Source organism: Amphibalanus amphitrite, unplaced genomic scaffold (assembly GCF_019059575.1).
Source record: "Amphibalanus amphitrite isolate SeventyFive unplaced genomic scaffold, NRLGWU_Aamphi_draft 000858F_arrow, whole genome shotgun sequence".
NCBI lineage: Eukaryota > Metazoa > Arthropoda > Thecostraca > Balanomorpha > Balanidae > Amphibalanus > Amphibalanus amphitrite.
In genome coordinates, this window is record NW_024882352.1 from 121,380 (window position 1) to 148,286 (window position 26,907).

At 50.3% G+C, this 26,907-nt stretch overlaps 2 protein-coding genes across 5 annotated transcripts; one reads left to right on the forward strand and one right to left on the reverse strand.

The window, feature by feature from the left end:
* Positions 1-5,878: 5,878 nt before the first annotated feature.
* Positions 5,879-10,785, forward strand: LOC122367210 (translin-associated protein X-like). 3 transcript variants are annotated; one of them, XM_043340120.1, is made up of 6 exons: positions 5,879-6,076; positions 7,484-7,741; positions 7,865-7,998; positions 8,267-8,451; positions 8,740-8,920; positions 9,931-10,785. In XM_043340120.1, the coding sequence occupies exons 2-6, from the start codon at positions 7,491-7,493 to the stop codon at positions 10,110-10,112; spliced, it is 933 nt and encodes a 310-aa protein (XP_043196055.1). In that variant the 5' UTR covers positions 5,879-6,076; positions 7,484-7,490; the 3' UTR covers positions 10,113-10,785. The 3 variants fall into 3 exon arrangements, with proteins under 3 accessions (XP_043196055.1, XP_043196053.1, XP_043196054.1); XM_043340118.1 differs by having other exon boundaries at positions 5,884-6,080; XM_043340119.1 differs by having other exon boundaries at positions 5,973-5,996.
* A 123-nt stretch (positions 10,786-10,908) lies between these two features.
* LOC122367211 (intraflagellar transport protein 43 homolog A-like) lies at positions 10,909-24,498 on the reverse strand. 2 transcript variants are annotated; one of them, XM_043340122.1, is made up of 6 exons: positions 24,401-24,498; positions 14,262-14,558; positions 13,872-14,006; positions 13,359-13,494; positions 12,753-12,857; positions 10,909-11,261 (listed from the first exon to the last, which is right to left on the reverse strand). In XM_043340122.1, exons 2-6 carry the CDS (start codon positions 14,498-14,500, stop codon positions 11,226-11,228), a joined length of 651 nt encoding a protein of 216 aa, XP_043196057.1. In that variant the 5' UTR covers positions 14,501-14,558; positions 24,401-24,498; the 3' UTR covers positions 10,909-11,225. The 2 variants fall into 2 exon arrangements, with proteins under 2 accessions (XP_043196057.1, XP_043196056.1); XM_043340121.1 differs by having other exon boundaries at positions 10,909-12,173; positions 24,401-24,490.
* Between the last annotated feature and the right edge of the window lie 2,409 nt (positions 24,499-26,907).

A 26,907-nucleotide genomic window follows, 5' to 3' on the forward strand; every position in this document is an offset into this window, starting at 1 on the left:
TGGTCCCAGGCGATTCCCCGGGTCGATATCTAGCCGCACCACCACTAACTTCACACGTGCCTCACATCCCTCATCCCTTAATCGTCCCTTAAACGACGGGGCGCGCCAAAAGTGCCTCAGGGGTTCTTCTGATCGCGAAAATAATGGTCCCAGGCGATTCCCCGGGTCGATATCTAGCCGCACCACCACTAACTTCACACGTGCCTCATATCCCTCATCCCTTAATCGTCCCTTAAATGACGGGGCGCGCCAAAAGTGCCTCAGGGGTTCTTCCGATCGCGAAAAGAATGGTCCCAGGCGATTCCCCGGGTCGATATCTAGCCGCACCACCACTAACTTCACACGTGCCTCATATCCCTCATCCCTTAATCGTCCCTTAAATGACGGGGCGCGCCAAAAGTGCCTCAGGGGCTCTTCCGATCGCGAAAATAATGGTCCCAGGCGATTCCCCGGGTCGATATCTAGCCGCACCACCACTAACTTCACACGTGCCTCATATCCCTTATCCCTTAATCGTCCCTTAAATGACGGGGCGCGCCAAAAGTGCCTCAGGGGTTCTTCCGATCGCGAAAATAATGGTCCCAGGCAATTCCCCGGGTCGATATCTAGCCGCACCACCACTAACTTCACACGTGCCTCACATCCCTCATCCCTTAATCGTCCCTTAAACGACGGGGCGCGCCAAAAGTGCCTCAGGGGTGCCCCTGAGGCCCTGAGGCCCTGAGGCACTTTTGGCGCGCCCCGTCGTTTAAGGGACGATTAAGGGATGAGGGATGTGAGGCACGTGTGAAGTTAGTGGTGGTGCGGCTAGATATCGACCCGGGGAATTGCCTGGGACCATTATTTTCGCGATCGGAAGAACCCCTGAGGCACTTTTGGCGCGCCCCGTCATTTAAGGGACGATAAAGGGATAAGGGATATGAGGCACGTGTGAAGTTAGTGGTGGTGCGGCTAGATATCGACCCGGGGAATCGCCTGGGACCATTATTTTCGCGATCGGAAGAGCCCCTGAGGCACTTTTGGCGCGCCCCGTCATTTAAGGGACGATTAAGGGATAAGGGATATGAGGCACGTGTGAAGTTAGTGGTGGTGCGGCTAGATATCGACCCGGGGAATCGCCTGGGACCATTATTTTCGCGATCGGAAGAACCCCTGAGGCACTTTTGGCGCGCCCCGTCATTTAAGGGACGATTAAGGGATAAGGGATATGAGGCACGTGTGAAGTTAGTGGTGGTGCGGCTAGATATCGACCCGGGGAATCGCCTGGGACCATTATTTTCGCGATCGGAAGAACCCCTGAGGCACTTTTGGCGCGCCCCGTCATTTAAGGGACGATTAAGGGATAAGGGATATGAGGCACGTGTGAAGTTAGTGGTGGTGCGGCTAGATATCGACCCGGGGAATCGCCTGGGACCATTATTTTCGCGATCGGAAGAACCCTTGAGGCACTTTTGGCGCGCCCCGTCATTTAAGGGACGATTAAGGGATAAGGGATATGAGGCACGTGTGAAGTTAGTGGTGGTGCGGCTAGATATCGACCCGGGGAATCGCCTGGGACCATTCTTTTCGCGATCGGAAGAACCCCTGAGGCACTTTTGGCGCGCCCCGTCATTTAAGGGACGATTAAGGGATAAGGGATATGAGGCACGTGTGAAGTTAGTGGTGGTGCGGCTAGATATCGACCCGGGGAATCGCCTGGGACCATTATTTTCGCGATCAGAAGAACCCCTGAGGCACTTTTGGCGCGCCCCGTCATTTAAGGGACGATTAAGGGATGAGGGATATGAGGCACGTGTGAAGTTAGTGGTGGTGCGGCTAGATATCGACCCGGGGAATCGCCTGGGACCATTATTTTCGCGATCGGAAGAACCCCTGAGGCACTTTTGGCGCGCCCCGTCATTTAAGGGACGATTAAGGGATGAGGGATATGAGGCACGTGTGAAGTTAGTGGTGGTGCGGCTAGATATCGACCCGGGGAATCGCCTGGGACCATTATTTTCGCGATCAGAAGAACCCCTGAGGCACTTTTGGCGCGCCCCGTCGTTTAAGGGACGATTAAGGGATGAGGGATGTGAGGCACGTGTGAAGTTAGTGGTGGTGCGGCTAGATATCGACCCGGGGAATTGCCTGGGACCATTATTTTCGCGATCGGAAGAACCCCTGAGGCACTTTTGGCGCGCCCCGTCATTTAAGGGACGATTAAGGGATAAGGGATATGAGGCACGTGTGAAGTTAGTGGTGGTGCGGCTAGATATCGACCCGGGGAATCGCCTGGGACCATTATTTTCGCGATCGGAAGAACCCCTGAGGCACTTTTGGCGCGCCCCGTCATTTAAGGGACGATTAAGGGATAAGGGATATGAGGCACGTGTGAAGTTAGTGGTGGTGCGGCTAGATATCGACCCGGGGAATCGCCTGGGACCATTCTTTTCGCGATCGGAAGAACCCCTGAGGCACTTTTGGCGCGCCCCGTCATTTAAGGGACGATTAAGGGATAAGGGATATGAGGCACGTGTGAAGTTAGTGGTGGTGCGGCTAGATATCGACCCGGGGAATCGCCTGGGACCATTATTTTCGCGATCAGAAGAACCCCTGAGGCACTTTTGGCGCGCCCCGTCATTTAAGGGACGATTAAGGGATGAGGGATATGAGGCACGTGTGAAGTTAGTGGTGGTGCGGCTAGATATCGACCCGGGGAATCGCCTGGGACCATTATTTTCGCGATCGGAAGAACCCCTGAGGCACTTTTGGCGCGCCCCGTCATTTAAGGGACGATTAAGGGATGAGGGATATGAGGCACGTGTGAAGTTAGTGGTGGTGCGGCTAGATATCGACCCGGGGAATCGCCTGGGACCATTATTTTCGCGATCAGAAGAACCCCTGAGGCACTTTTGGCGCGCCCCGTCGTTTAAGGGACGATTAAGGGATGAGGGATGTGAGGCACGTGTGAAGTTAGTGGTGGTGCGGCTAGATATCGACCCGGGGAATTGCCTGGGACCATTATTTTCGCGATCGGAAGAACCCCTGAGGCACTTTTGGCGCGCCCCGTCATTTAAGGGACGATTAAGGGATAAGGGATATGAGGCACGTGTGAAGTTAGTGGTGGTGCGGCTAGATATCGACCCGGGGAATCGCCTGGGACCATTATTTTCGCGATCGGAAGAACCCCTGAGGCACTTTTGGCGCGCCCCGTCATTTAAGGGACGATTAAGGGATAAGGGATATGAGGCACGTGTGAAGTTAGTGGTGGTGCGGCTAGATATCGACCCGGGGAATCGCCTGGGACCATTCTTTTCGCGATCGGAAGAACCCCTGAGGCACTTTTGGCGCGCCCCGTCATTTAAGGGACGATTAAGGGATAAGGGATATGAGGCACGTGTGAAGTTAGTGGTGGTGCGGCTAGATATCGACCCGGGGAATCGCCTGGGACCATTATTTTCGCGATCGGAAGAACCCTTGAGGCACTTTTGGCGCGCCCCGTCATTTAAGGGACGATTAAGGGATAAGGGATATGAGGCACGTGTGAAGTTAGTGGTGGTGCGGCTAGATATCGACCGGGGGAATCGCCTGGGACCATTCTTTTCGCGATCGGAAGAACCCCTGAGGCACTTTTGGCGCGCCCCGTCATTTAAGGGACGATTAAGGGATAAGGGATATGAGGCACGTGTGAAGTTAGTGGTGGTGCGGCTAGATATCGACCCGGGGAATCGCCTGGACCATTATTTTCGCGATCAGAAGAACCCCTGAGGCACTTTTGGCGCGCCCCGTCATTTAACCCTCGCCCGCACATGGGGGGGGGGGTGGTTGCCACCCCCCCAGGCAGTCTTTCTGCTCTGCACTCAACATTTTTAAAGCTAGAAGGCTGATTTTTCGTATAGCTGCTCGTCTATCCTTTCTTGATGTCCACTGAAAATTTCAAGTTTCTGTGATTTTTGGTTTCGGAGATATGACCTTGTTTTTCAGGTCATGTCATGACCCAAATGGCCAATTCTCAACATCTTGCGTGTGCCATGGGCCTTGTGAGCTTTTGACACCCTGATTTCGGCCTTTTTTGCCAGTCTTACCTCCCACCTATCATGGAACATGTTGTTCGACGATGTACAGGGGTCAAGGTCAGGGTCAAGGTCAACCTAGGTCATCTAAGATAATTGCGTTTTAGGCAAGCGGAATTTACTTTTTGTGAAGTTTTTTGACTGCATTTTTGGTAAAAGCTTCTCAGATCATGATTTCATGTGATATGGACCCAAAAACAATCGGTGCACACATCAGTATACACACAGACACACACAGACATACAAACACATATAATTGACCTTGACCTAACTTGACCTGAAATGACCTCAGCAGCAAAAATCTGGTCGGATAGTGTGACAAAGAGGTTCTAGCTGGCTTGGCACCAGAAAACAGCATCGTCATCGGTATTTGATAGGCAGCGCACTTGATATCCAACGGTGACCCAAAACAGCAACATTTTTTAGTTTGACCTGACCTGGAAGGTCAATGACTGACCTGAGAAGGTAAAACTGGGTATCATTGGATTCGTCTCTTCCCAAAGAATCTTTTTGGTCTTTACTGCTAAGCTCTATCTCCAACAGGAACGAAATGGCGCGGGGGGGGGGTGGCAACCCCCCCCCCCATGTGCGTTCTAGGATGGGAAAATGGCATGTGCGGGCGAGGGTTAAGGGACGATTAAGGGATAAGGGATATGAGGCACGTGTGAAGTTAGTGGTGGTGCGGCTAGATATCGACCCGGGGAATCGCCTGGGACCATTATTTTCGCGATCGGAAGAACCCTTGAGGCACTTTTGGCGCGCCCCGTCATTTAAGGGACGATTAAGGGATAAGGGATATGAGGCACGTGTGAAGTTAGTGGTGGTGCGGCTAGATATCGACCCGGGGAATCGCCTGGGACCATTCTTTTCGCGATCGGAAGAACCCCTGAGGCACTTTTGGCGCGCCCCGTCATTTAAGGGACGATTAAGGGATAAGGGATATGAGGCACGTGTGAAGTTAGTGGTGGTGCGGCTAGATATCGACCCGGGGAATCGCCTGGGACCATTATTTTCGCGATCAGAAGAACCCCTGAGGCACTTTTGGCGCGCCCCGTCATTTAAGGGACGATTAAGGGATAAGGGATATGAGGCACGTGTGAAGTTAGTGGTGGTGCGGCTAGATATCGACCCGGGGAATCGCCTGGGACCATTATTTTCGCGATCGGAAGAACCCCTGAGGCACTTTTGGCGCGCCCCGTCATTTAAGGGACGATTAAGGGATGAGGGATATGAGGCACGTGTGAAGTTAGTGGTGGTGCGGCTAGATATCGACCCGGGGAATCGCCTGGGACCATTATTTTCGCGATCAGAAGAACCCCTGAGGCACTTTTGGCGCGCCCCGTCGTTTAAGGGACGATTAAGGGATGAGGGATGTGAGGCACGTGTGAAGTTAGTGGTGGTGCGGCTAGATATCGACCCGGGGAATTGCCTGGGACCATTATTTTCGCGATCGGAAGAACCCCTGAGGCACTTTTGGCGCGCCCCGTCATTTAAGGGACGATTAAGGGATAAGGGATATGAGGCACGTGTGAAGTTAGTGGTGGTGCGGCTAGATATCGACCCGGGGAATCGCCTGGGACCATTATTTTCGTGATCGGAAGAACCCTTGAGGCACTTTTGGCGCGCCCCGTCGTTTAAGGGACGATTAAGGGATAAGGGATACCTGCTAGGGCAAAATTAATGTCATATTCGTGCTCCCCGTCCCCGAATTGACCAGATATGACGTTTTCAAGTGATTCGGTACTCGACGCTGAATACGAATCCGAATCCGACGCCAACTTCACGCACATCACTGTTTTGGGGTGTCAACGACGCATTTGCGACAATTGGGAGTGAGTGCGGCTGGTGCGGCTGAGTGCGGTTTATGTGTTGTTAAATATCAATATCAATATTGATATACGTATTTATATACACTGTGGATATACCCTGCGGTTTATAGCCTTGGTGCGGCTGCAAAAATAATTCTCGATTGTTGCTGGTATCTTGGCCTTGTATTGGCTAGTATTGACGACCGACTTCTTTAGGTAGGTATGTACCTATTATTTTGCGGTATTTTAAATTTTTCTGTTAAATAATGACGGTCATAGACCATAGCTTATCACTATGCATTATGTGAGAATAACAATCTAGGCATAGGCGGCAGGATATCAGTAGAGCAGACATCACACGAAGGTTTTCCAACCAAGGAGAGGCGCTATGCCTGGAGGTACTTCTTTCTAACAAAACCTAAACAAACCTAACCTAACCTGACCTAACCTAACCTGACCTAACCTAACCTTCAACCTACAACCTACAAACCTACAAACCTACCCTACAATCCACAGCACTTCTCCTTGGTAGGAAAACCTTCGTGTGATGTCTGCTCTACTAATTGTAATGCTGGCGGCGGAACGGGGAGGGCACCGGGGCACAGTGACCCCCTTTGATTTTGGCATCTTAACATTAGCCCTATGGGTGTTGCATAGAAAGAATGGGACCAAAAGTCTGCAGTGCCAACAGTGCCCCCCCCCCCTTAATTGAAGGTGTTCTGCCATTACTGAATCTGGGGTAGATATTGGGTATACTGATGCTACAGTATAAAGGGTAACCTCTGCTCAATCCTAACAGGGAAGCTCAATCTATCTCAATCATGGCAACACTGGAAGTGCATAACACGAATTATTGACCACTTAAAGCAAATATACCATTTTAACATGGGATTTTGAACTGGAATACCCAATTTTGTACCTACCTTGAGCTGAGACTAGCACTGTAGCACAAATCAGGAGCTTTAACAGCCCAAAGCCCATTGATCACCCTAGGCAAAGGAAGTTAATACCTAGCCTTAAAGGAAATAGTTCACTTTCCTGAAATTAGTATTTTGCTATGGATTTATGGTTTTTTATGCTCAAAATGATCAGAAAATAAAACAAAACGTTTTTGTAAAAAGGATTATTTTCTATATTTTAGTATAAGAAGAACTATATTCTATATAAAATAATGTTTGACGCGGAAGCTTATTACGCGTTGACCAATCATATTGCGTAGGACAAACCCATCGGCTGTAAGCAGCATTCTGATTGGCTGACGATGACGTGACTGCATTCCTCAGCAAGGCACGCATTCCTCTGCAAGGCACTCTTTTCGGAACAAAAAATGGAATATCTTCGTCTAGGGTGATCGTTGGGCCGTAAAAGCTTCTGATTTGTGCTAGTCTCAGCGCAAGCAACAAAACTGCTATTCCAGTTCCAAACCCCATGTTAAAAGTGAACTATTTCCTTTAATAGGTACCATAATACCTGGCAAGTAATACTAAAATCAAGTGTAGCATCAGTTTCAAACTAACAAGTAACAGCACATGCTTGTAGGCTAGTGAAACAACATCATGTTTAAAGTCATTTTTCAAAGTTTTTTTCTAGTTGTGAGTAGTTTGTAAAATCTCTTGTTTTCAGAAATACCATGAGTTCTGGTCGTCCCCGCCACCGGGGTGGTCGTCACGGCAACAGTCGCCATGGTGACGGCGGCGAGCGTCGTCCGCCGGAGCCCAAGCCGGAGCCGGCCGCGGACGACACGCCCGTGACGGCCATGTTTCGCGGCTTCGCCTCCCAGCTGGACAGCAAGCACGACCTCTACGAGCGGCTGGTCAAGAAGAGCCGTGACGTCACCATCGAGAGCAAGCGCATCATCTTCATGCTGCACAGGGTGACGAGGTGGGTGGAACTCAGGGCGATGGTGGATCTGTTGTGGCCTATCTAGCTCTGTTACGGGACGGGGGATGGTGTAGCCGAGTCTGACTGCACCTGACACCGCGCCTGCCCTGTCCCGCCCGGCAGTGAGGAGCAGGACCGGCAGGTTCTGGAGGAGGCGGCCGGACGGTTCCGTCAGCTGGAGGGCGGCACGCTGCGCCAGATTGCCGAGGAGCTGGCCGGCCACGACCCGTACCTGTACCTGCGCGCCATCAGCCCCGGTGAGACCGGACGGCCAGTCAGCTGTGCTGCGGGGCCGTATGCTGCGTGAGAACTGTGGAACACCACCGTGTTTGCTATTCTTACGCTATCTTAATATTCATTATTTGTCATATTTGTAACATTCATTCATCCTTAGCGAGCCTTTTGGTGGTTGATGTTATTAACGAATTGCTGCACCTACCAGCTCTGCAAAGTGATAGTTACCCGTCAACGGTCAACGTGTACTGACCTACTCATTGCCGTACGGCCGTTCCGTGTGTTCAACAGGCCTGCAGGAGTACATTGAGGCGCTCTCCTTCTACCACTATCTACTCAACGACCGAGTGATCAGCTGCGCCGAGGTTCAGCAGCGCCTGACATACCCCGGGGGCAGTGCGGAGCCGGCGTCAGGGGCCGAGCCCTCCACCACTGCCGGCGAGCCGCCGCCGCCCGCTGAGACCGCACCGGGAGAGGTGGGTGCCATGAGACTGTGTGTACCGGGCGGGGTGGGTGCTGAGAGACTGTACCGGGCGGGGTGAGTGTCATGATACAAGGTACGGGGCGGGGTGGTAGCTACTGTCGTCAGTGCCTATAGGGGCCGTCCCGCCGGGGTCTCGACTCTCCGCCCATTATGCCTTGCCCAGTCCTGACTACCTTTGGGTGCCAGTCTCCATCGACCCCCGCATGGCCTCGGAGCTGTTCTACACATCCCCACTGCCACCGTCCCCCTACCGCTGTGCTAACCCGTCTCTCTGCGCCAGGGCGAGGTGGGCGACCCGCTGCGGCTGCCGCTGCCCTACCACGAGTACGTGCTGGGTCTGGCCGACCTGACGGGCGAGCTGATGCGCCGCTGTATCAGCTCGGTGAGCTCGGGCCAGCTGGAGGAGTGCTGGCGGCTCTGTGCCCTGCTGCGCACCATCCACGAGGGATTCGTCAACATCGGTGGGTGCGGCGAACCGGCGCCGGCCGCGGTGGGGTGCCGGGTATCATAGCCTGCTATCTATTACCGGATTTGACAGGATTTGTCGTTTTATGGCATCTTCTGTGCCAACCGCACTGATAGACGTCTTGGATAGCGATAAAGGGGTAATAAGGCATATGCCCGCGCTCCGCAGTCTTGGTACATATCATAAAACAGTCCGTGAGCTTTCATGAAATGTCATATCGGCTGGACTATTTTACGTGTTCTGTATCGAGCAGTTCCAGTGACTCTGGTACAGTGTACTGGAGTCATTGACTGACAATTGCAGTCAATGACTCCAGTACGGTGGTGTGACGGTCAGTGATTCCAACACGGTGTTTGTGACGATTAGTGACTCCAGTACGGCGTACTCGTATGTGACGGTGAGTTACTCCAGTACGGTGTTTGTGACGATTAGTTACTCCAGTACGGTGTATGTGACGATTAGTCACATACAGTTACTTCAGTCAGTACGGTGTTGACGATTAGTTACTTCAGTACGGTGTATGTGACGATTAGTTACTTCAGTACGGTGCATGTGACGATTAGTTACTTCAGTACGGTATATGTGACGGTGAGTTACTCCAGTACGGTGTATGTGACGGTAGGTGACTCCAGTACGGTGTATGTGACTGTGAGTTACTACAGTACGGTGTATGTGACGGTAGGTGACTCCAGTAAGGTGTTCTAACCAGGGCTGCGGAGTCGATGGATTTTAAAGTGACTCCGACTCCGACTCCGGCTTCAAAAATCACTCCGACTCCAACTCCGACTCCCGGCAGTTCTATTAAAATCCATATTATGGTATTGAAGTTCATCATGGAGATGTTTTTATCTTGCGTTTAACGACTCCTTGTGCGTTCCAAGGCTTTGCGTTACAAGGATTAAAAAGCAGGTTCTGGGGTATTCACCGTCTTCTACCTCTTTCGCTGAAAACGTTCATCCAATACAGCAGAATGTTCATCCGTCTCCGCACGGCCGTCTCCGGCAGGTAACACCGGTCCGCGCGAGATCACGCGCAAGCTGGCCACGCTGCGGCAGAGTCTGACCAAGGTCGAGAACGCCTGCTACCAGCTGAAGGTTCGCGGGGAGGAGATCCCACGGCACATGCTGGCCGATGTGTTCTCTGCCGCGGACGACTACGGCGCGCACGACGACTACGCCGCGGACTAGTCGGGCGAGTGGACCACTGGACAGTCACGGCGAGCTAGTCCGGCGGCTGCTCGGGGCCGCGGGGGACGGCCGCAGTGGGCCGCCGGCGCGGTCGGAGTGCGACTGTCAGATTGTGCGACTGACACGGTCTGGTCTGATCGTGCGAGTCAGCGCGATGGCTCGAGTCTCACCGGGTGTGCGGGCAGTACACGATCTGGGGATGATGGCCATGGAGCTGTGCGAACTCTGTGTGAGGACAGAACCACTGGAAGGTGACGTGGGCCCGCCGCCGACCCCAGGGTACACTCCAGTCATGGCCGTATTCACAATCACGGCACCTGGCCTGCGTGGTGCCGTCTGCGTGTCGCCGGGCGACCATCAGGGGTAAACTTCGATTGTGAACACGGACACAAAAATAACCCGTTACCCGTTACTCCTACCCCTACCCTTAACCCGTGATTGTGAATACTGCCACAGAGGCGGCTCCATTGCACTGCGGCCCACCAGGAGAGGCGGAAGAACTCTCACCCTTGCTTCTGGTATCAGAAGCGGACGACTGTGATGCTTCTTCTACATTCTGTGCTTTGATAGCAACGTGTGCGATGTTATTTCGGTGTTTGTGCTGTAGCCCAGTTTTCTATTTAGTGTTGTTGAGTGGGGTTTTGACAAATATAATTTCTTTGGGTTTTTATAACTGTTTCGCGATATGGAATTTTTATTCAGACGTCCCTTCAATGTAGCTATTTTCAGCATAACCCACGTCGGTGCCGCTTCTGCCGCCTCGGATGGCCCTTCAGTTCACAGTTCACTCGTCCACTTGACTCAGATGTGCTGTGTATTGGTGACAAATATGGACGGAATCGATACACTATCACAGGTGCTTCAGAATGACTCTCACACGTGAACAGATCAACACGACACGCTTCGGTGGCATACACTGGGGTGCCGCTGTGACCATTAGTGCCTGCCTGTCGTGACGTTCCGAACCTGGACCTAACGGCTCGGAACAGAGTCTAGAGTATGACTGAGACGACGACTGGCAATCGCACCGATTCATATAACCGCGCGGTGGAGCTGATGGCAGACTAGCTGGCTGGGTCGGCAGTGCGGTGACCAGCAGCGACCTCCTCCGTCTCAGAAGGGCCGGTAGCCGCTGTGAACCCACGCAGCCTGGACACGTGAGCGCGAGTGCGGTCAGACGCCAGGCAGGAAACTGACAGTTCGAAGGCATAACAGAAACTAACGATTCTGCATCGCATACGATTATCCATAACCAGCACGACAGTTATAGATTTGACTAGATTATTGTAATATCAATGAATGTGGATGCTGCGATAAAATGTGCGCAACTAGCTTTTAATTGTAAAAGAGATCGCATCATTTTTGCAACAAGCATGCAGCGTAAAATTATGTCAGCTTCTTCCACTCTAAGGACAAATAGGTACTGGTCAAACAGATCTGCTTTACATCACAAAAAAATGACGCAATATCTGACAAATGACCAGCCGCCGTGACTAGATGCATGATAAAACACGATAGAGGCAACAGCTGAGAAGCAGCATCACATTGAAGGCACATTATGTGCTGTGGGCAGGGCATGCAGTGCACAGATCGACTATAAAAATGGCAACGGAGGCATCGTCCGGTAAGAAACAGCTTCATTTTTTTAGTTACAAGCTGCTCTTGCAAGGCAATTCAGAAGGCCAATATTCGTTGAAATGATGGCGACTACCGCGGTCCCAGCGTACCGAGGCTGACATATCGGTAATTTCGTCCAGCCGTCAGCTGGTGACAGGCTGCCGTCAGGACGATCTCCGTGATAGGCTGCCGTCAGGACGAGCTCCTCTGTCAGGTGACGGACTGCCGTCCGTCTGTCAGGTGACGGACTACCGCCAGCTGACGGCCGTCGGCCGCGGTGCCGCTCGCGGCGCGCTGTCCTGCCGTGGGGTGTTACAGCCGGCCGCTGGCCGCCGTCTGAGGCCCCGGGTCGGACCCTCACAGGCCGGCCGGCTGACCGCGCGGTTTGGCCGAGTTCGGCAGGCGGCCAGAGGCGGCGCGTCGACCGCGCGCAGAGGCCCGAGACTGGAACAGAACGGCGGCCGACGGCGGACCCGTCAGCGGGCGGACCGAGCAGAGACCGGACCCGGACCCGTCAGCAGGGCGGACCCGGATCCGGACCCGGACCCGTCAGCGGGCGGCTCCGGATCCGGACCCAGGCTCCGGTCAGCGGCTCCGGTTCCGGACCAGGCTCCGGTGACCGCACCGTTGCGGCACATCGAACTAACACGGACGGCGGTCCGGACAATAATATGTTATACTGGTCACTAACAGAGCTGGGAAGTAGCTACACATTCAAAACGGCGCTACCTACACAACAGGTCAACATACAATCACTGCTACTCAGCTACACACACGGAGCAATGAAGTCTTTCTACAGGATCGAACATTCATCTGATGCGTTTCTATCAAACAGTACACTCTACATGTTCCTAATACAGGCGAGGCAACTGCGTCCGATCCTGAGCTACTACGGTCAACGCCAGGCACACTGAATGCCTAGGCACAGCTAAACGGCAGCGTGACGGCTGTAGGGTGTCACGTGACCTACCTTTGGTGCCGGCCGGCCAATGTGTTATCAGGGAGAGGTGTCACGTGACCTACCTTTGGTGTCGGCAGGTCCACGGCGCCGTCATCAGAGTCCTCGTCCTGTTGAACCTCTGAGAGAACCTCCGTGAACAGCACGTCCCACACCCAGGGACGGTCCGGCTGCGGGAGGGGGGGGGGGGAACAGGTCAGGTCACTGGGACCCCACAGCACGTCCCACACCCAGGGACGATCCGGCTGGGGAGTGTCAGATCAGGTCAGGTCAGGTCACTGGGACCCTACAGCACGTCCCACACCCAGGGCCGGTCCGGCTGAGGGAGTGTCAGGTCAGGTCAGGTCAGGTCACTGAGATCCTACAGCACGCCCCACACCCAGGGCCGGTCCGGCTGCGGGAGTGTCAGGTCAGGTCAGGTCAGGTCAGGTCACTGAGATCCTACAGCACGTCTCACACCCAGGGAGACGTGTCACAGGCTGCGGGAGTGTCAGGTCAGGTCAGGTCAGGTCAGCGGGAATCCAACACTGTTACACTGCACGTCCCACACCCAGGGAAGGAAAATTGCAATTCAAAATAGACAGAAAACTGGTTGTGCGTTTCGAGAAACCATGAACACCGTCCCACCCTGTCCCATTGCGCCCCGCTGTCTGCCGTGTCGCCCCACCGACCTCCTGCACGTCGGCCGGCTCGGTGAGGGCGCGCGTCAGCAGCCGCAGGTCGATGTCCTCCAGCGCCATAAAGGTCGGGTGCTTGAACAGGTCGTCATTGAGCTCCTGCATGGTCACCACCCGGTTCACCCGCGCCCTGTCCGACGCGCAGACACAGCGAGCGCGTCAGAGGGTGGCCGGGAGCCGGACTGGGGGAGGGAAGGGGTGCAGGAAGATGTTTGGGGAAAGGCAGGTGGTGCATAAGACCGCGATAGCACCTCATCTTTGTGACCAGCGGAATGTGAGCGAGAAAGACAGCCATCCAAATAATCGCGGAAAACGTACTGAGAATAACAGCATGGAACCAAAGGACTACATAAAAACGGTATATTCCCATCACACACAGTGATCCAGTAATCTTGACAGGACCGGCCGCGTCAAACTGCTACAAGTAGTCCGACCGACCGTGCTGCGGCGGCCACCTGGAGCGCCAGGTCCCCGGTTCAGGTCCCCGTGTTACCCCCGCTGACTGACCGCGGTGCGGCGGCCACCTGGAGCGCCAGGTCCTCCTCCTGCACCTCCTCCAGGTCGGGGATCATGGGCAGCACCGCGTCCTCGTCGTCCCATGTCGCCGGACGAGGCTTGGCCAACGGCTTCGACTCCGGAGCGCTGAGAACCGGCCGCCGGTCAGCACAGAGGCCGATCAAAAGATCGACTTTACACGGTGACCAGGCATCTCCACAGCGTATGTCGATTCACAGGGTCAGCTGCAGCGGACATCGACAAAGTCTAAACCGATTCCCATTTTTACTTAATTCAGTACAGTTGTACGAACAAATGAGGGTGTCTAAAACCCGGTAGAGCCAGAGCCAGTGGGCAGCTATCTGCCCCGCAATGTCCAGCGTAGTCCAGCCGACTCTGTACCTGGAGGTGGTGGCCGGGTCCTGGAAGCCGGACCTCTGACGGCGGCCGACCGGCGGACCGGGCGCCGGGGCCGGCGAGCCGGGCGGCGGCGCGTCGCCCCAGCCGGTGACCTCCTGGCGCGGCCGCGGCGGCGCCGAGGTGGCCGGCCGCGGCTCCGAGGACGGCGCCAGGTAGCTGGTGCGTGGCCGGCTCTGCGGACTGCTCAGGATGTCATCCAGGTCGTCCAGCGGGTCCCCCATTGCAGACAGGAGTCCGGAGCAGCGGGTAGACAAATGGCTTCTCACACACAGCACAGGCCTGGAAAGGCACACTCAAAAGTCAAAACTTAGCTGTCTACCTACCAGTCCACATTGCATAATATGAGAAACTTCATTGCTCTGTCATCTATCAGGCTTGGGGGAATCAAATTAACATGAGGTATTCTGTCACGTGCCTGATGGCAGCCTGTCCGAAGCAGAGACGTGGCACCAGGGCTGCGGAGTCGGAGTTGGAGTCGGAGTCCGCCGGAGTCGACAGTTGTGACCGGAATCGGAGTCGGAGTCGATTTTGGAAGCCCGAGCCGGTATCGGAGTCGGAGTCACCGAAAATCCGTCGACTCCGCAGCCGTGCCAGGTCTGCGGAGTCGGAGTCGAGAGTTGGAGTCGGTCGGAGTCGACAGTTCTGCCCGAAGTCGGAGTCGGAATCGGAGTTAGTTTTCGAAAGCCGGAGTCGGAGTCGGAGTCGCCGAAAATCCATCGACTCCGCAGCCCTGCGTGGCACCTCTTTTAGATCCACTTCTCCAGCATCACCCAATCAAATAATCCCCTGCCCCACCAGCTTAGAAGGCTGCACTGAGATATTGGACATGCTCAATTTCTGGGTTGCATCCGCACTTGTAAGGAGGAATAAATGATTCAGCTTGTTTGCTGCGTGACATGATGTGATGTCTGAATAGTGGTAGGGTAGGTAGGTACCAAAAACCTACATTCTTATCTTGATTTCGCATTAACCCGCGCCCCACTGGGAGGGGGGGGGGCTATTCATAGCCCCCCTCGCGTTTTTCTGCAATAACTTCTAAATCGCTTGACGTATCGACGCCAAACTTTCAGCACCTTCGGATGCATCAATTTGACACCTTGTGTCAAAATATGAACTTCGTAGCTAGCATAGGTCGTCCGGAAATGACGTCAGAGTGACGTCATGTTCTGCCGATTTCGACACAAAGCATTGAACCACGATAATCGCTCCTAAGAGCTCAGTTTTTGAGCTAGATCCAATTTCTTTGCTTGAGAGGACTCAGAAAAGACTGCGCTATAAAACTGCAATTTTGAAAATATTATACATTACAATCTAAAATTTACATTTTTATCTTGTATTCAAAAAGTTTTTGACTTTTCGAAAAAACGGAATATGTGATAAAACAAATGCTTATGACTTACTCTAGCAGGTTTTAGCCAGATATCTTAAATAATGGGCCAAGTTATACACATTATAGCTAAAACTCCAGGATTATAAATTTTCAAATTAATTTTTCAGTGCGTATTTGACCTCGTACACCAATATAAATAAGACCATCGTGTTTCTGTGCTCAAACTACATCCGATACTTTTTTGTTTCAAAAAAAAAAAAATCAGCTTTTAAAATTTGACCTTTTTTGACCTGAAAGTGGCCTGGCCTAAGCTAAATTCAACTCAAAATGACCTCGAATGACATAAACATCGAATTCGAAATCTATGGCCTAAATAGACCATAAAACATGTGTCATATGTGACCAATGCATGACAGAAGATTTCTGTAACCTGTGATGACCTGGCCCTGACCTGACCTGAAGATCAAAGTACAAGTTTGGTACCTTCAGGGCATTAACCCTCGCCCGTATAGGGGGCGGGGGTCGAACGGACCCCCCATGGTTTTTCGCAAATAACTCGCGTAAAAAGCGACCGATCGCGACGAAACTTTCAGTACCCTCGCGTTCATCAATTTTACACCTACCCTGAAAATTTAATGACCCTGACCCAAATGACCTTTGACCTGTGACCTACTTTTCGAGACCATGTTTGGCCGGAATCGCGATTCAGCGTATGTCGGCTCGCATTAGCCGCGCGTTTGCAGTCTTTTCGTGGTTTCAAGCGTTCAAACATGTGATATGATGTTGCCCCCATGCATTAGGGTGGGTGTCAAGGTCACCTGAAGGTCAGGTCAGGTCATTGACCTTTGGTGACCTCGGGTGACCTCGGTTCACTTTTTCGAGTTTTACATGTTTCTAGACCAGTTTTTGGAGCTGAATTCGAATTTAGCAACCATATGAACATTTACGAAGTAGTTTTGGTGCCTTCGTAACATGTTACGAAGCTGTTAGAGGCGGTTGCCACCTACTACGAATACCCTTACTGGTTGGGTTGACCTGACCTGACCTGACCCGACCTGGCCTAAATGCATGAAGACATCATCTGTGATGAAAACTAACATGATATTCGTGATCAGCACCCCGAAAAACCCCATAGCAGCCACACTTTACGACGTTCTAACAGGTCCCGATTTTCCCGACTTTTGGGTCATTGACTTGACCTGCAAGGTCAACCAATGACCTAGGACCTTACAATTGGGTATCATCGGCTTCCTCTCGTCACGGGCAACACGCTCGTTTTTTTCCGCGAAGCTCTAGCTCGATCAGGGACGAAACGGCAAGGGTCCAACGGACCCCCCCCCCCTTATACGTTCGCGGCTGGAAAACACCAATACGGGCGAGGGTTAACCCGCGCCGGGCCGGGGGTGTTTGAATACCCCCCCCCTGCGGTTTTTCGCAGATATCTCAAAAACGGCGGCGCGGAGCGCCGCCGTTTTTGGCACATCTGTTCGTGCATCTTTTCCGCACATGTTGTGAAAATCTCAGACCCAGGTCGCCTTAGGTCAGGTCACCAGGTCACGCCAAGTGACCTCACCTCAGAAAAAAATAAGAATGCTCGTCATAGCTACACCGATTGATCGATTGCCTTAAAACTTTCAGCGATTGATTAGAGCAACATAATCTATAAAATGTGTATCTCGGAATTTTGATATCGTGACCTAAGGTCAGGTCAATTTTGCGTCCTCCATTATAAGTCAATGGGAGAAAATTGAAAAGCGTCTGCTTTGCACGAACGCTATTCTAGACACTCTCAAACATCGATATGTAGGTAAAATTGACACACTGAACCGGAAAATGGCAACTGTGACCCCTTGTTATGTCCCCGAGGTCATCTCAGGTCACGAACAAAATCTAACAGTTAGGGGAAGTTGGGGGAACGCCGAAGACTTTTTTTCTGACGCCCGTAGCACGCAAGGTAGACAACATAAGCTATTCTTGTTGGCGTCATTCGAGAGGCCAGTCTTTTGCCTTTCAAACATACCAGGCGCATTTGATGAATTCGCATACCGTTAAGCGCACAAACTAAAAATATCAAAGAAGTGACTTTTTCGGCGTTGCCCCGGTACGGGGAATCAAGACATTGATGTTTTGCCATTTTATCTCAAACTTTATCCAGAATTCATCAAAGCTGACACGCGTTTTAAGAGCTTGAGGACGCGGTGCACACTGGAAGTTATAATTGTGTGATATAATAAGAACATGCCAGGTAAATCATTCCTTATAGGTAGCAGGCCGTTGTGTCGGTTGAAAGTGTAATTTGTGTGACTAAAAATACGCGTTGCTATTCCACAGCAGTAAAGTCCACGTAGCGTGCTTTTAACACGTGCGTAATCGCACGTTTTCGGCATTACCCCAGCCTGCCATACTTTCATTTGCAGGCCCATAACTTTTCAACGCGCTGTATAAATTTCAAATAGGCAGCACACTTATGCAAAGACATGCTAAAGATTACTTGACCGAATTGGCCAGACAAACGGTAGCATAATGAGTAAGAAATGCAGCTTCAAAGGCGCATGTAGTACAAGGGAAACGTACCTTGAAAACGCTCTTGGCGCCCTCACAGTCGAAGTATTCCGAATGACGACTCGTAACAAACATGCGATAATTGTAGTCACTTAAGCTTCAGAGCATCACTGACAGGTGGCATCCATGTCTTACGGTTTTCGAAATATCTCGAATTTCGGCTTTGCCCCAACTCCGGCATTGCCCCAACTTCCCCTATTTGCTAATAACTTCTGATAGAGGCGAGCTAGAGCGCTGAAAACGCCTTACATGTGTTCGGCTCGACATTGCGGATCGACTGATATGCAACTTTTACGGTCAGGTCATGACCTTGACCTGAGGTCAAATTTTCAAGTTGACCTTTTAAGGTCAAATTATTAAGAGCGAGCGAGCGCAGCGAGCGAAGTGAGTCTTTTCAATATAACGGAAAAATCTCAGTATGAGCGGCCCGGCCCGGCCCGGCCCGGCCTGTAACGCTTTTGAGAGGCTTATATCTCAGCAACCGCTGGACCGATTGGCCTGCGGTCTTTTTTGTTGGGTAGCCCCATCCCTTCTACCCCGTAATTGACTACTTTTGATACATCTCAGTGACCGTCGTGGCACGTGCCACGTGAAAAGTCAAGGGTGTTCAAGCTGTTTTGCAAAAGTAGTGATTTTGAGAGGCTCATATCTCAGCAGCCGCTTGGGCGATTGACTTGCGGTAATTTTTATAGGGTAGCAGCATCCCTTCTACCCAAAATAGGATACTCTCGATGCATGTGGGTCACCCCCAGTGCACGTGCAAAATACAACAATAAGAGGTGCCAAATTTGTTCCCATTTCAGTAACTCGGTAATTACTGGGGCGATTTCGCTGAAACTTGGCATACAGGTAGGCACCCACCAGGCAATGCATTCCCATGTGTTGCGGTTAGGGTGCTACTGCACGTGCGCACGTGCAGGGGGCGTTTCCAGATCTCGAGAACGGCTGGGCCGATTGCGCTCAAATTTGGTACACGGTTGGGGACCAGTTAGAAGGGTGCCGTGCAAAAGTCATTTTGGACCCCGTTTGCACGTGCGCACGTGCAGAATGCCGCTTCCAGATCTCAGGAACGGCTGGGCCGATTGCGTTCAAATTTGGCACACCACTAGCGACCAGTTAGAAGGGTGCTTTGCGCAAGCCCGTTGGAAGCACCCTCTCGCCCTTCCGCACGTGCAGGGCTCACTATCTCGCTCGCTCGTTCTTCGCCCAAAAGGCGTTTTACTGGTAGTTCATTCGACGCGTCTCGACGAGAGGAACACGATGGTGGCAAAAGTAATGTCATGGCTCTTTTGAGTCAAAAGCTATTGCCGAAAAAAACGCTTTTCGTAAAAACGTCTATTTTTGGAGTTTTTGCCCTCTGGTGGCTAAACCGTTGACCTGAGGTCAAATCTGAGAACATCACTCAGAAAGGTCTGTAAAAGGGCTATCGAATGCGCTTTTCCGCAGCGCTGTAGCTCTATTGGTTCCCGAGATAGCCGTTGGCAGTTTCCAAAATGTTGAAATAGTCAACATTTTACCTTTGGTGACCTCTGGTGACATGACCTTTGACCTGACCCAAGAAATGACCGCAGTGTTTTCGTCCTTATTTTGGACGTTTTTTCGATTGCCGCTTACCGCGTGTCGCTACGTGGCCCAGGAGCCGAGTTAGAAGGGGAGGGGGTGTTCAGACACCCCCCCCCCGGCCCGGCGCGGAATCTCAGAGCACCGGCCCGGCGCGGGTTAAATCATCTGTTCATGAGTGTGTAAACCAAAAATGAGCCTGATCTGACTTGTAAGACGGCGGCCAGAGCCCAAAATGCGAACAAGGCAATTATCAATAATTTTTACTTTGACCTGACCTGTGACGTCATCAGTGACCTCGAGGTCAATTAAATTAGGTTTCACTTTGCAGTTTTTCCGGGGCTATCAATCAGACTCCGTTCGAATTTTGACGATCGGCCCCTAGTTTCAGAGTTAGGAGGGGGCTATAAATAGCCCTCCTACCCCCCCCCCCCCCAGTAGGGCGCGTTATATGCAGACCCCAGTGGGGCGCAGGTTAACCTCTGATGCTAGACTAGGTAACTGCACTTATAATTCACTATTCAGTGGACATTTTACTGGGCATTTAATATGGGATGCAGAGCCGTGGAAATTTCAGACGGCTCTAGCTCCGGAGAAAAGAAATTGGCTCCAGCTCCGGGTGAAGTGTCCTGGCAGCTCCAGGTCCGGCTCCGAGTAAAATGGTCCGGCTCCAGCTCCGACTCAGTAGTCAGTACCTACATCCCCTATGTGATCAATCAAATACGGGTGGCCAAAACAATGGCCGTCACCTGATGACTGATCCTCAGGCTCTGGAGATGCAGTAGACGTGGGGAGGGAGGAGGTGACATGAGGTTGATTGCATACTGTGGGACACTAGTTACATTGTAACCTAACAATGTAACTAGGCATAACTCCAGAAAGCCTGACAATGTTTTGGTAATAATGTCACCGGAGGCGCACTATACCAGTCATTCTCTTAGCGAATGTTAACATGTGCATTGTTTCTGTTGATGACTGGCGCGTCTCGAGCAGTGTGGGTTCCTCATTTCCTCTCTGACTGTCCTTTGAAACCACTCCAAAGATATGCAGGAACCAACGAGGTGAGTAAACGAGGTGAGTAAACTGGAGATGATACGTATTTATAGGCTATAGCCTTTTCCATTCATGTGATGGCCCTGGGTCCATGAGGACATGGTTATGATGTACCACATGCTCTACTGCCTTGTACTGTCAAACTGAACTAGGTCAATTTTTTTCCTCTGAGAAAAACACGCCTGAGGCGGAGTCGCTCCCTTCTTTGACAGCTACAGCTCCGGGCTTGTTTCACACCTCTCCTCTGGCTCTGGCTATAATCTGCTGGCTCTGGCTCCACCTACAGATCCCCACCCCTGGTTTAAATTGTTAACTGCCAGCAAATATGTACAAAGTTTGAGTTACATACCAAGGCATTGAAATTGAATGGGCAAAAAGCTCAGTTTTGAGCATTTGTTTGTGATACCTAAGGCACCCAGGCAGTACATATTGATATCAGAGTACAACAGGACACAGGTACCTACATATTTATGGTATATGTCAAGTTTAGGTCCTAACTACCAGTGGCGGATCCTGGGGGGGGTCCACGGGGTCATGACCCCCCCCAAAAGGTCTGAGAGGGTCATTTGACCCCCCCCAAAAGCCGAAGACCTAAATGCGCTATAGACGCCGTCTTGCATGCTCAAAATCACATGTCAAACACTTCTGAGCTAATAGGGGAGAGTGGGGTGGGTTGTATCAGTTTTTACTCCGAGACCCATAACCTCGTAACTATCCGTGATAAACTCATTATTTCCATACTATATCCTTCCTTGATTCTTCTGCTTTTTTTGTGCAAAGTAACTTTTCCGCTACCTCTACCAGTTTTTCTTCTACGGTCTGCCGAATAGAACAATGTTTTTGATACAACTTGCCCCATGGCTTGGGTGAGTTGTATCACATGGTGGGGTAATTTGTATCACTAGGTATTTCACGTTTCAGGGAGTGTGCTTGCTACTGGTTTTGAACATAAGAACAATATTAAATGGGGTTAATACAATGTATATGCTCAAAGGCTTCACTTTTATTAGACCAAGCTTAGGTCAATGCAATCCGAACGAAACATCGAAACGAACGAAACATCAACAGACTAGAAGCAAAAGTGGCCCGTTAAGAGCAAAGAAGCCAACACATTGTGCCGAAATGGAACGAGCATTGACTAGCTACCTACAAACGCGAGACAGGGCTTAGCTTTCGCGATTAAAAGCAACATACCCATACATACATACATGTTACAACATACCCCACCCGGCTCTGATACAACATGTACCTCGCCGCCATCTTGGAAAAAAACATCCTCGTGCTCAAAAACAGCGGACAGCTGGAGAAATCCATTTTCACTCACGCAGCCTTAGAACCTACCCTCACCACCGCTACGGAGATCTTTCAAATTCGTGCACATCTAAATGCCCAAAACACACATTTTCTTGCAACTCATTTTTTTAGAATGACATTAAAAAAACATAAAATCGGCTCTCAACTCGAGACGCGTCCACCCAGCCACACGACAGAACAGGGAAAGATGGCGCCCGGAAAACCTCGTCGGCTGGTCGTGTCACGAGCGCTATCTATTGGATAAGTTTGGCACAATTCGCCCTGATACAACTTGGACATGATACAACTCTCCCCGCTCTCCCCTACCTTTGTTTTTCTGGATCGTGTTGCGTGAAAAGGCGTATTGAAGGCCAGAATCTTACTCATTTTTGTCTCAACCGTGCGAGCACCAGGGGATGATCCAGGAAAACTCCAAGGGGATGGTCATGAATTTAATTCGTGGTGCCCCTGCCCCCTACCTATACGCAAAATTAAAAACTCAACGGATTTCGGCCACTTAATTTTGGTGATGTCCTATTTCCATTTTTTTATTTTGTTTGTTTTATTTTTAGTGCCCCTGGGCCCTGGCAGGTCAAAATCACGTCGGAGGCGAAAGAAATTCACGGGAATCCCAAAAATCACGTCAGGACATTCAGGGCACTCTGACCAGCCTGACAGCTAGGGCCCTTCTTACTTCCTGGGGCCTCCAGTGAATAACCGCTAGTGTCTGTGTCGGCCCCTCTGACTCCTCAGTAGGTAGGAGGCCCTCTGTAGAGGAGACCCTCTGTGGAAAGGAGACCGCCTGAATGCAGAAGGCCCTCTGAAGAGAGGAGACCCGCTGTAGAGAGAAGGCCCCCTGAAGAAAGGAGGCTCTCTGTAGAGAAGAGGCCCTCTGAAGAGAGGAAGCCCTTTGCAGAGATGAGGTCCTCTGGCTCTTTGAAGAGAGGAGGTCCTCTGTAAAGGAGGCCCTCTGAAAGGGAGAGACCCTCAGTAGAGAGGAAGCCCTCTGTAGAGAGGAAGCCTTCTGTAGTTAAGAGGCCCTGTGAAAAGAGGAGGCCCGCAGTAGAGATCGGTGGTCCTCTGTAGAGAGGAGACCCCCTCTGTGTTTTGACAAATGTTTTTGCAAATTTTTCGCGGCGCTTCGCGCCGCCGATTCATGTACATACGTACAGGTCAATATGAAATCGTGACTGTAATTACATAAACCAACCGTGTCAAATTGAATCAGAATTCATATGTGTACTGTGAAGAAACTCCGGCTTGTACTGCCATGCTAAAAGGGTGGTAAAATTTGTGTTTTGGAGCGGAGCTGTGTTTTGACACATTCTTTTGCAAATGTTCTCGGCGCTTCGCGCCGCCGATTTATACACCAATCAATAAGAGAGATCGTGACTGTAATAACACCAACCGTGTCAAATTGAATCGGAATTCATATGTGCACTGTGAAGGAACTCCGGCTTGTACTAGCATGCTAAAAGGGTTGTAATATTTGTGTTTTAGAGCTGTGTTTTGACAACTTTTTTTCAAATTTTTGCGGCGCTTCGCGCCGCCGATTCATACACAGGTCAATAAGAGAGATCGTGACTGTATGCTACTAATGCATTGGGCATTAGACTAATGCATAAGTGAGGTAACTATATCTACTACTTCTGGGTTTTTAAGTCGGTCGATCCGCCCCCCCCCCCCCCAGTAAAAAAATCCGTGGCGACGCTCCTCTATAGGTGGGTTTCACTAACTAAAACTACTGAGCCGAGTGACTTACGATAAAACTTCAACTCAGAAACGACGAAGATCAAATGTCATTTGATCTCGACATACTCGCTCCCTACCCCCCCCCCCCGGTCGTCAGAATTCATTCATCAGACCTGGCATGTCGGCCGACTGGTGACCCCCCCCAAAACGTTCCCCTAGATCCGCCCTTGCTAACTACAATTGTGGCGCTATTGATACGAATATGAAACAGCAAAAATTTTAGGTTTTAGGTTAGGTTAGGTTGTAGGTTTGTAGGTTTTAGGTTGTAGGTAGGTAGGTTTGTAGGTTAGGTTAGGTTAGGGTAGGTTTGTAGGTTGTAGGTTGGTAGGTTATAGGTAAGTAGGTAAGGTTAGGTCAGGTTTGATTATGTTTTTTTCTTTTATTTGCGAGACATATGAGTATCATTTTTGGATTCAGGATGTCAAATAATGTAAAAATATGAAAAATTTATTAATGAAATCTTCTTAGGACTTAAACTTGACATTTACCCATATTTATAGTCACCGTGCCTATATTGATAATGATATAGACCTACACAACGCAAACACAACGTACACACCGCGCTACCTACCTATATGCACGCTTGATGAAGAAAGGCTCCTCAAAATATATCAATATATGAGACAAGGTACCTATATAAAAACACTTCAACTTTGAGATATGAAATGTCAATGCAATATTGAAATGCTTTTGATGCATTCCAGCTCTATTCAAAAGAGCTATTAGAAGCACATTTACCTTTTCGGTTTCCATAGAAACTGACAGAGTTTAAATCAAAGCTTCGCTAAATTGACCAATGGAGTATTTTTACGTTTCTTTTGCCGTAATAAGTGTTATTTGGCAAAAAATTACCGACGTCAGTAAGCTAAAAACGCTCAGGGCAGCTTTTTTGCATGACATATTTGAGTGATGACATATGACAAAATAAGGAAATGTTGCTATCGAACACGGAAAATAAACTGGAGTTGCGTTAGGTTTGAAAGAGATGCGCCAGAAAGATTAGTAAGCTGCTACTAAATGAAAGTTTTTAGATCAAAATGGTATCGAGGCATACAGCTTAGACTGAATTTGCATATGACGAGGAAAGATTTGCTGTGAAAAGCTGCTTTACAGAATATTGTATACAGTACAGACTTCCGTGAAAATCGTCTTGCGTTGCAAATCAAAGAAACTGATGATCATGATGCGGTAAGCTGGACATGTTCAGGACAGGGACATCTGGTGAGTGAATGAATGAATGAATGAATGTATTTGTCCACGACCCCATTTGGGGTAAGGGAACTGGGCTGCATGTAGGTTGCGATTATGTACACATGAAACGACGATATAAACATACAAACGGGAGGATGGCTCGCATATAGCAGCGACTCCCAACACACTCATCAGACACATATATGTACACATACTAACATACATATCAATATACAAAGCAGTTGACAAGAACACAACTTTTGGTATATATTTGGTTACAGGTGGGGAGAGAAGTTAGGTGACCGGGGACCGGCAGGAGATCGGCAGAAGAATCGGAGAATGGAATAGGAATGGCTACGAAAAGGCAGTGGTGATGTGCCGGATAAGCCTTGACAACCGATGTAATAGTCTTTTTTCGACAGATGAGAAAAGAGCCTTGAATTTATTTGTGTCAGGATGCCTGTAATAGTATTGCGGGATAAGGGCTTCACGCTGACTTCTAAAAGCTGAACATTCCAAAATGTAGTGGAATTCGTCCCCAGGTTTGTTTGCTGTACATAGTTGGCATGTATTAAGAGTAGCGTCATGTTTCTGTCTACTCTCAGTGATCGGTAGTTTGTGATTCCCACAACGAAATCTAGCCATGACAAGACGGTCCTTTGGCCCTACAAGGGTCAAGTAAGGCTCGAGACCGTGGGTGTCTTTAAAAATTCTATAATTTGTGCACAAAGAGTTGGTATGAACTGACTCGGACCAAGTTTGTTTGATTATATCAGCAAGGCGAGTTTCAAGTACTGCCAGTATCTCGTCTTTGTCCGGAGCATCAGCCCAGTAGTTTCCAAGCCCTGCACTGTCAAGGATACTTTTTACATTCGAGAGCCAATGAGGCCGGAATTCGGAATTCTGAAGTTTGTATAGCTGGAGCTGCATTATGATGTATGAGAGCTTGTGTCTGCTACCATATTTCAGCCGTATCCAGAAGCCTATGACTCGCCTCTGGATGACAGTGCTTAGAGGCATTCTACCTAATTCACCATATGCCATGCAGTTAGCAGAAAACTTGCTAATTTTCAACAGGTGCTTCATAAACTTTTTATGAAAGTTTTCTATATATTGCCCATATTTTGAGCCCCATATTTCGCACCCGTACAGCAAGACAGGCACTACCATACGATCAAAAAGTTCACAGCAGGTGTCAATGGGTAGGTTGAGTGCTGATATCATCGAGCATACTTTAAAAAGTGCTCTGTTAGCTTGTGCCACCTGTTTGAGAACAGCAGATTTCATTGATCCATTGGAAGAGAAGACGGTACCCAAATATGTATACTCATGGACCACTTCTAGTGGTTCATTCCCAAACAGGAAGGTTGGTACCTTTTTTACCCTGCCTCTTGAGAAAATCATTACTTTGGTTTTTGTAATATTGACCTGTAGTTGCCATTCTTGGCAGTAACCATGAACAGCATCTAGAGCTGCCTGCAGTTCTGTTGGAGATTCGGCAAGAACTACTGTATCATCGGCGTATAGGAGGCAGAATATCCTCACAAAATACTCTACATCGTCATCACTCAATGCTTCTTTGATTTCTCTGCTGAGGAGCTCAAGGCCTCTGAACTTCTTGGAGAGCGAAAGCTCGAAATCATTCAAGTAGAGGGCAAATAGAAGAGGAGAAAGATTGTCACCTTGTCTGACACCAATATTGCAAGGAAATACATCTGAAACATAAGCTCCTTGTTGGACACAAGATTTGGCATTGACATACATGTTGTGTATCACCCTCAATATTTTTCCATTGATACCATTGGAGATCAACTTTGTCCAGAGCATCGTTCTGTTCACCAAGTCAAATGCCTTCTTGTAGTCGATAAAAGCGCAGTACAGACGTTT

Coding starts and splice junctions, on each gene's coding strand:
- LOC122367211 (XM_043340121.1), bottom strand. CDS start 14,500: ATGGGGGACCCGCTGGACGACCTGGATGACATCCTGAGCAGTCCGCAG. Junction 14,007..14,261: donor GACCCGGCCACCACCTCCAG/GTACAGAGTCGG, acceptor GCCGGTTCTCAG/CGCTCCGGAGTCGAAGCCGT. Junction 12,174..12,752: donor TGGACCTGCCGACACCAAAG/GTAGGTCACGTG, acceptor GTTCTGTTCCAG/TCTCGGGCCTCTGCGCGCGG.
- LOC122367210 (XM_043340120.1), top strand. CDS start 7,491: ATGAGTTCTGGTCGTCCCCGCCACCGGGGTGGTCGTCACGGCAACAGT. Junction 7,742..7,864: donor ATGCTGCACAGGGTGACGAG/GTGGGTGGAACT, acceptor CCCGCCCGGCAG/TGAGGAGCAGGACCGGCAGG. Junction 8,452..8,739: donor CTGAGACCGCACCGGGAGAG/GTGGGTGCCATG, acceptor TCTCTGCGCCAG/GGCGAGGTGGGCGACCCGCT.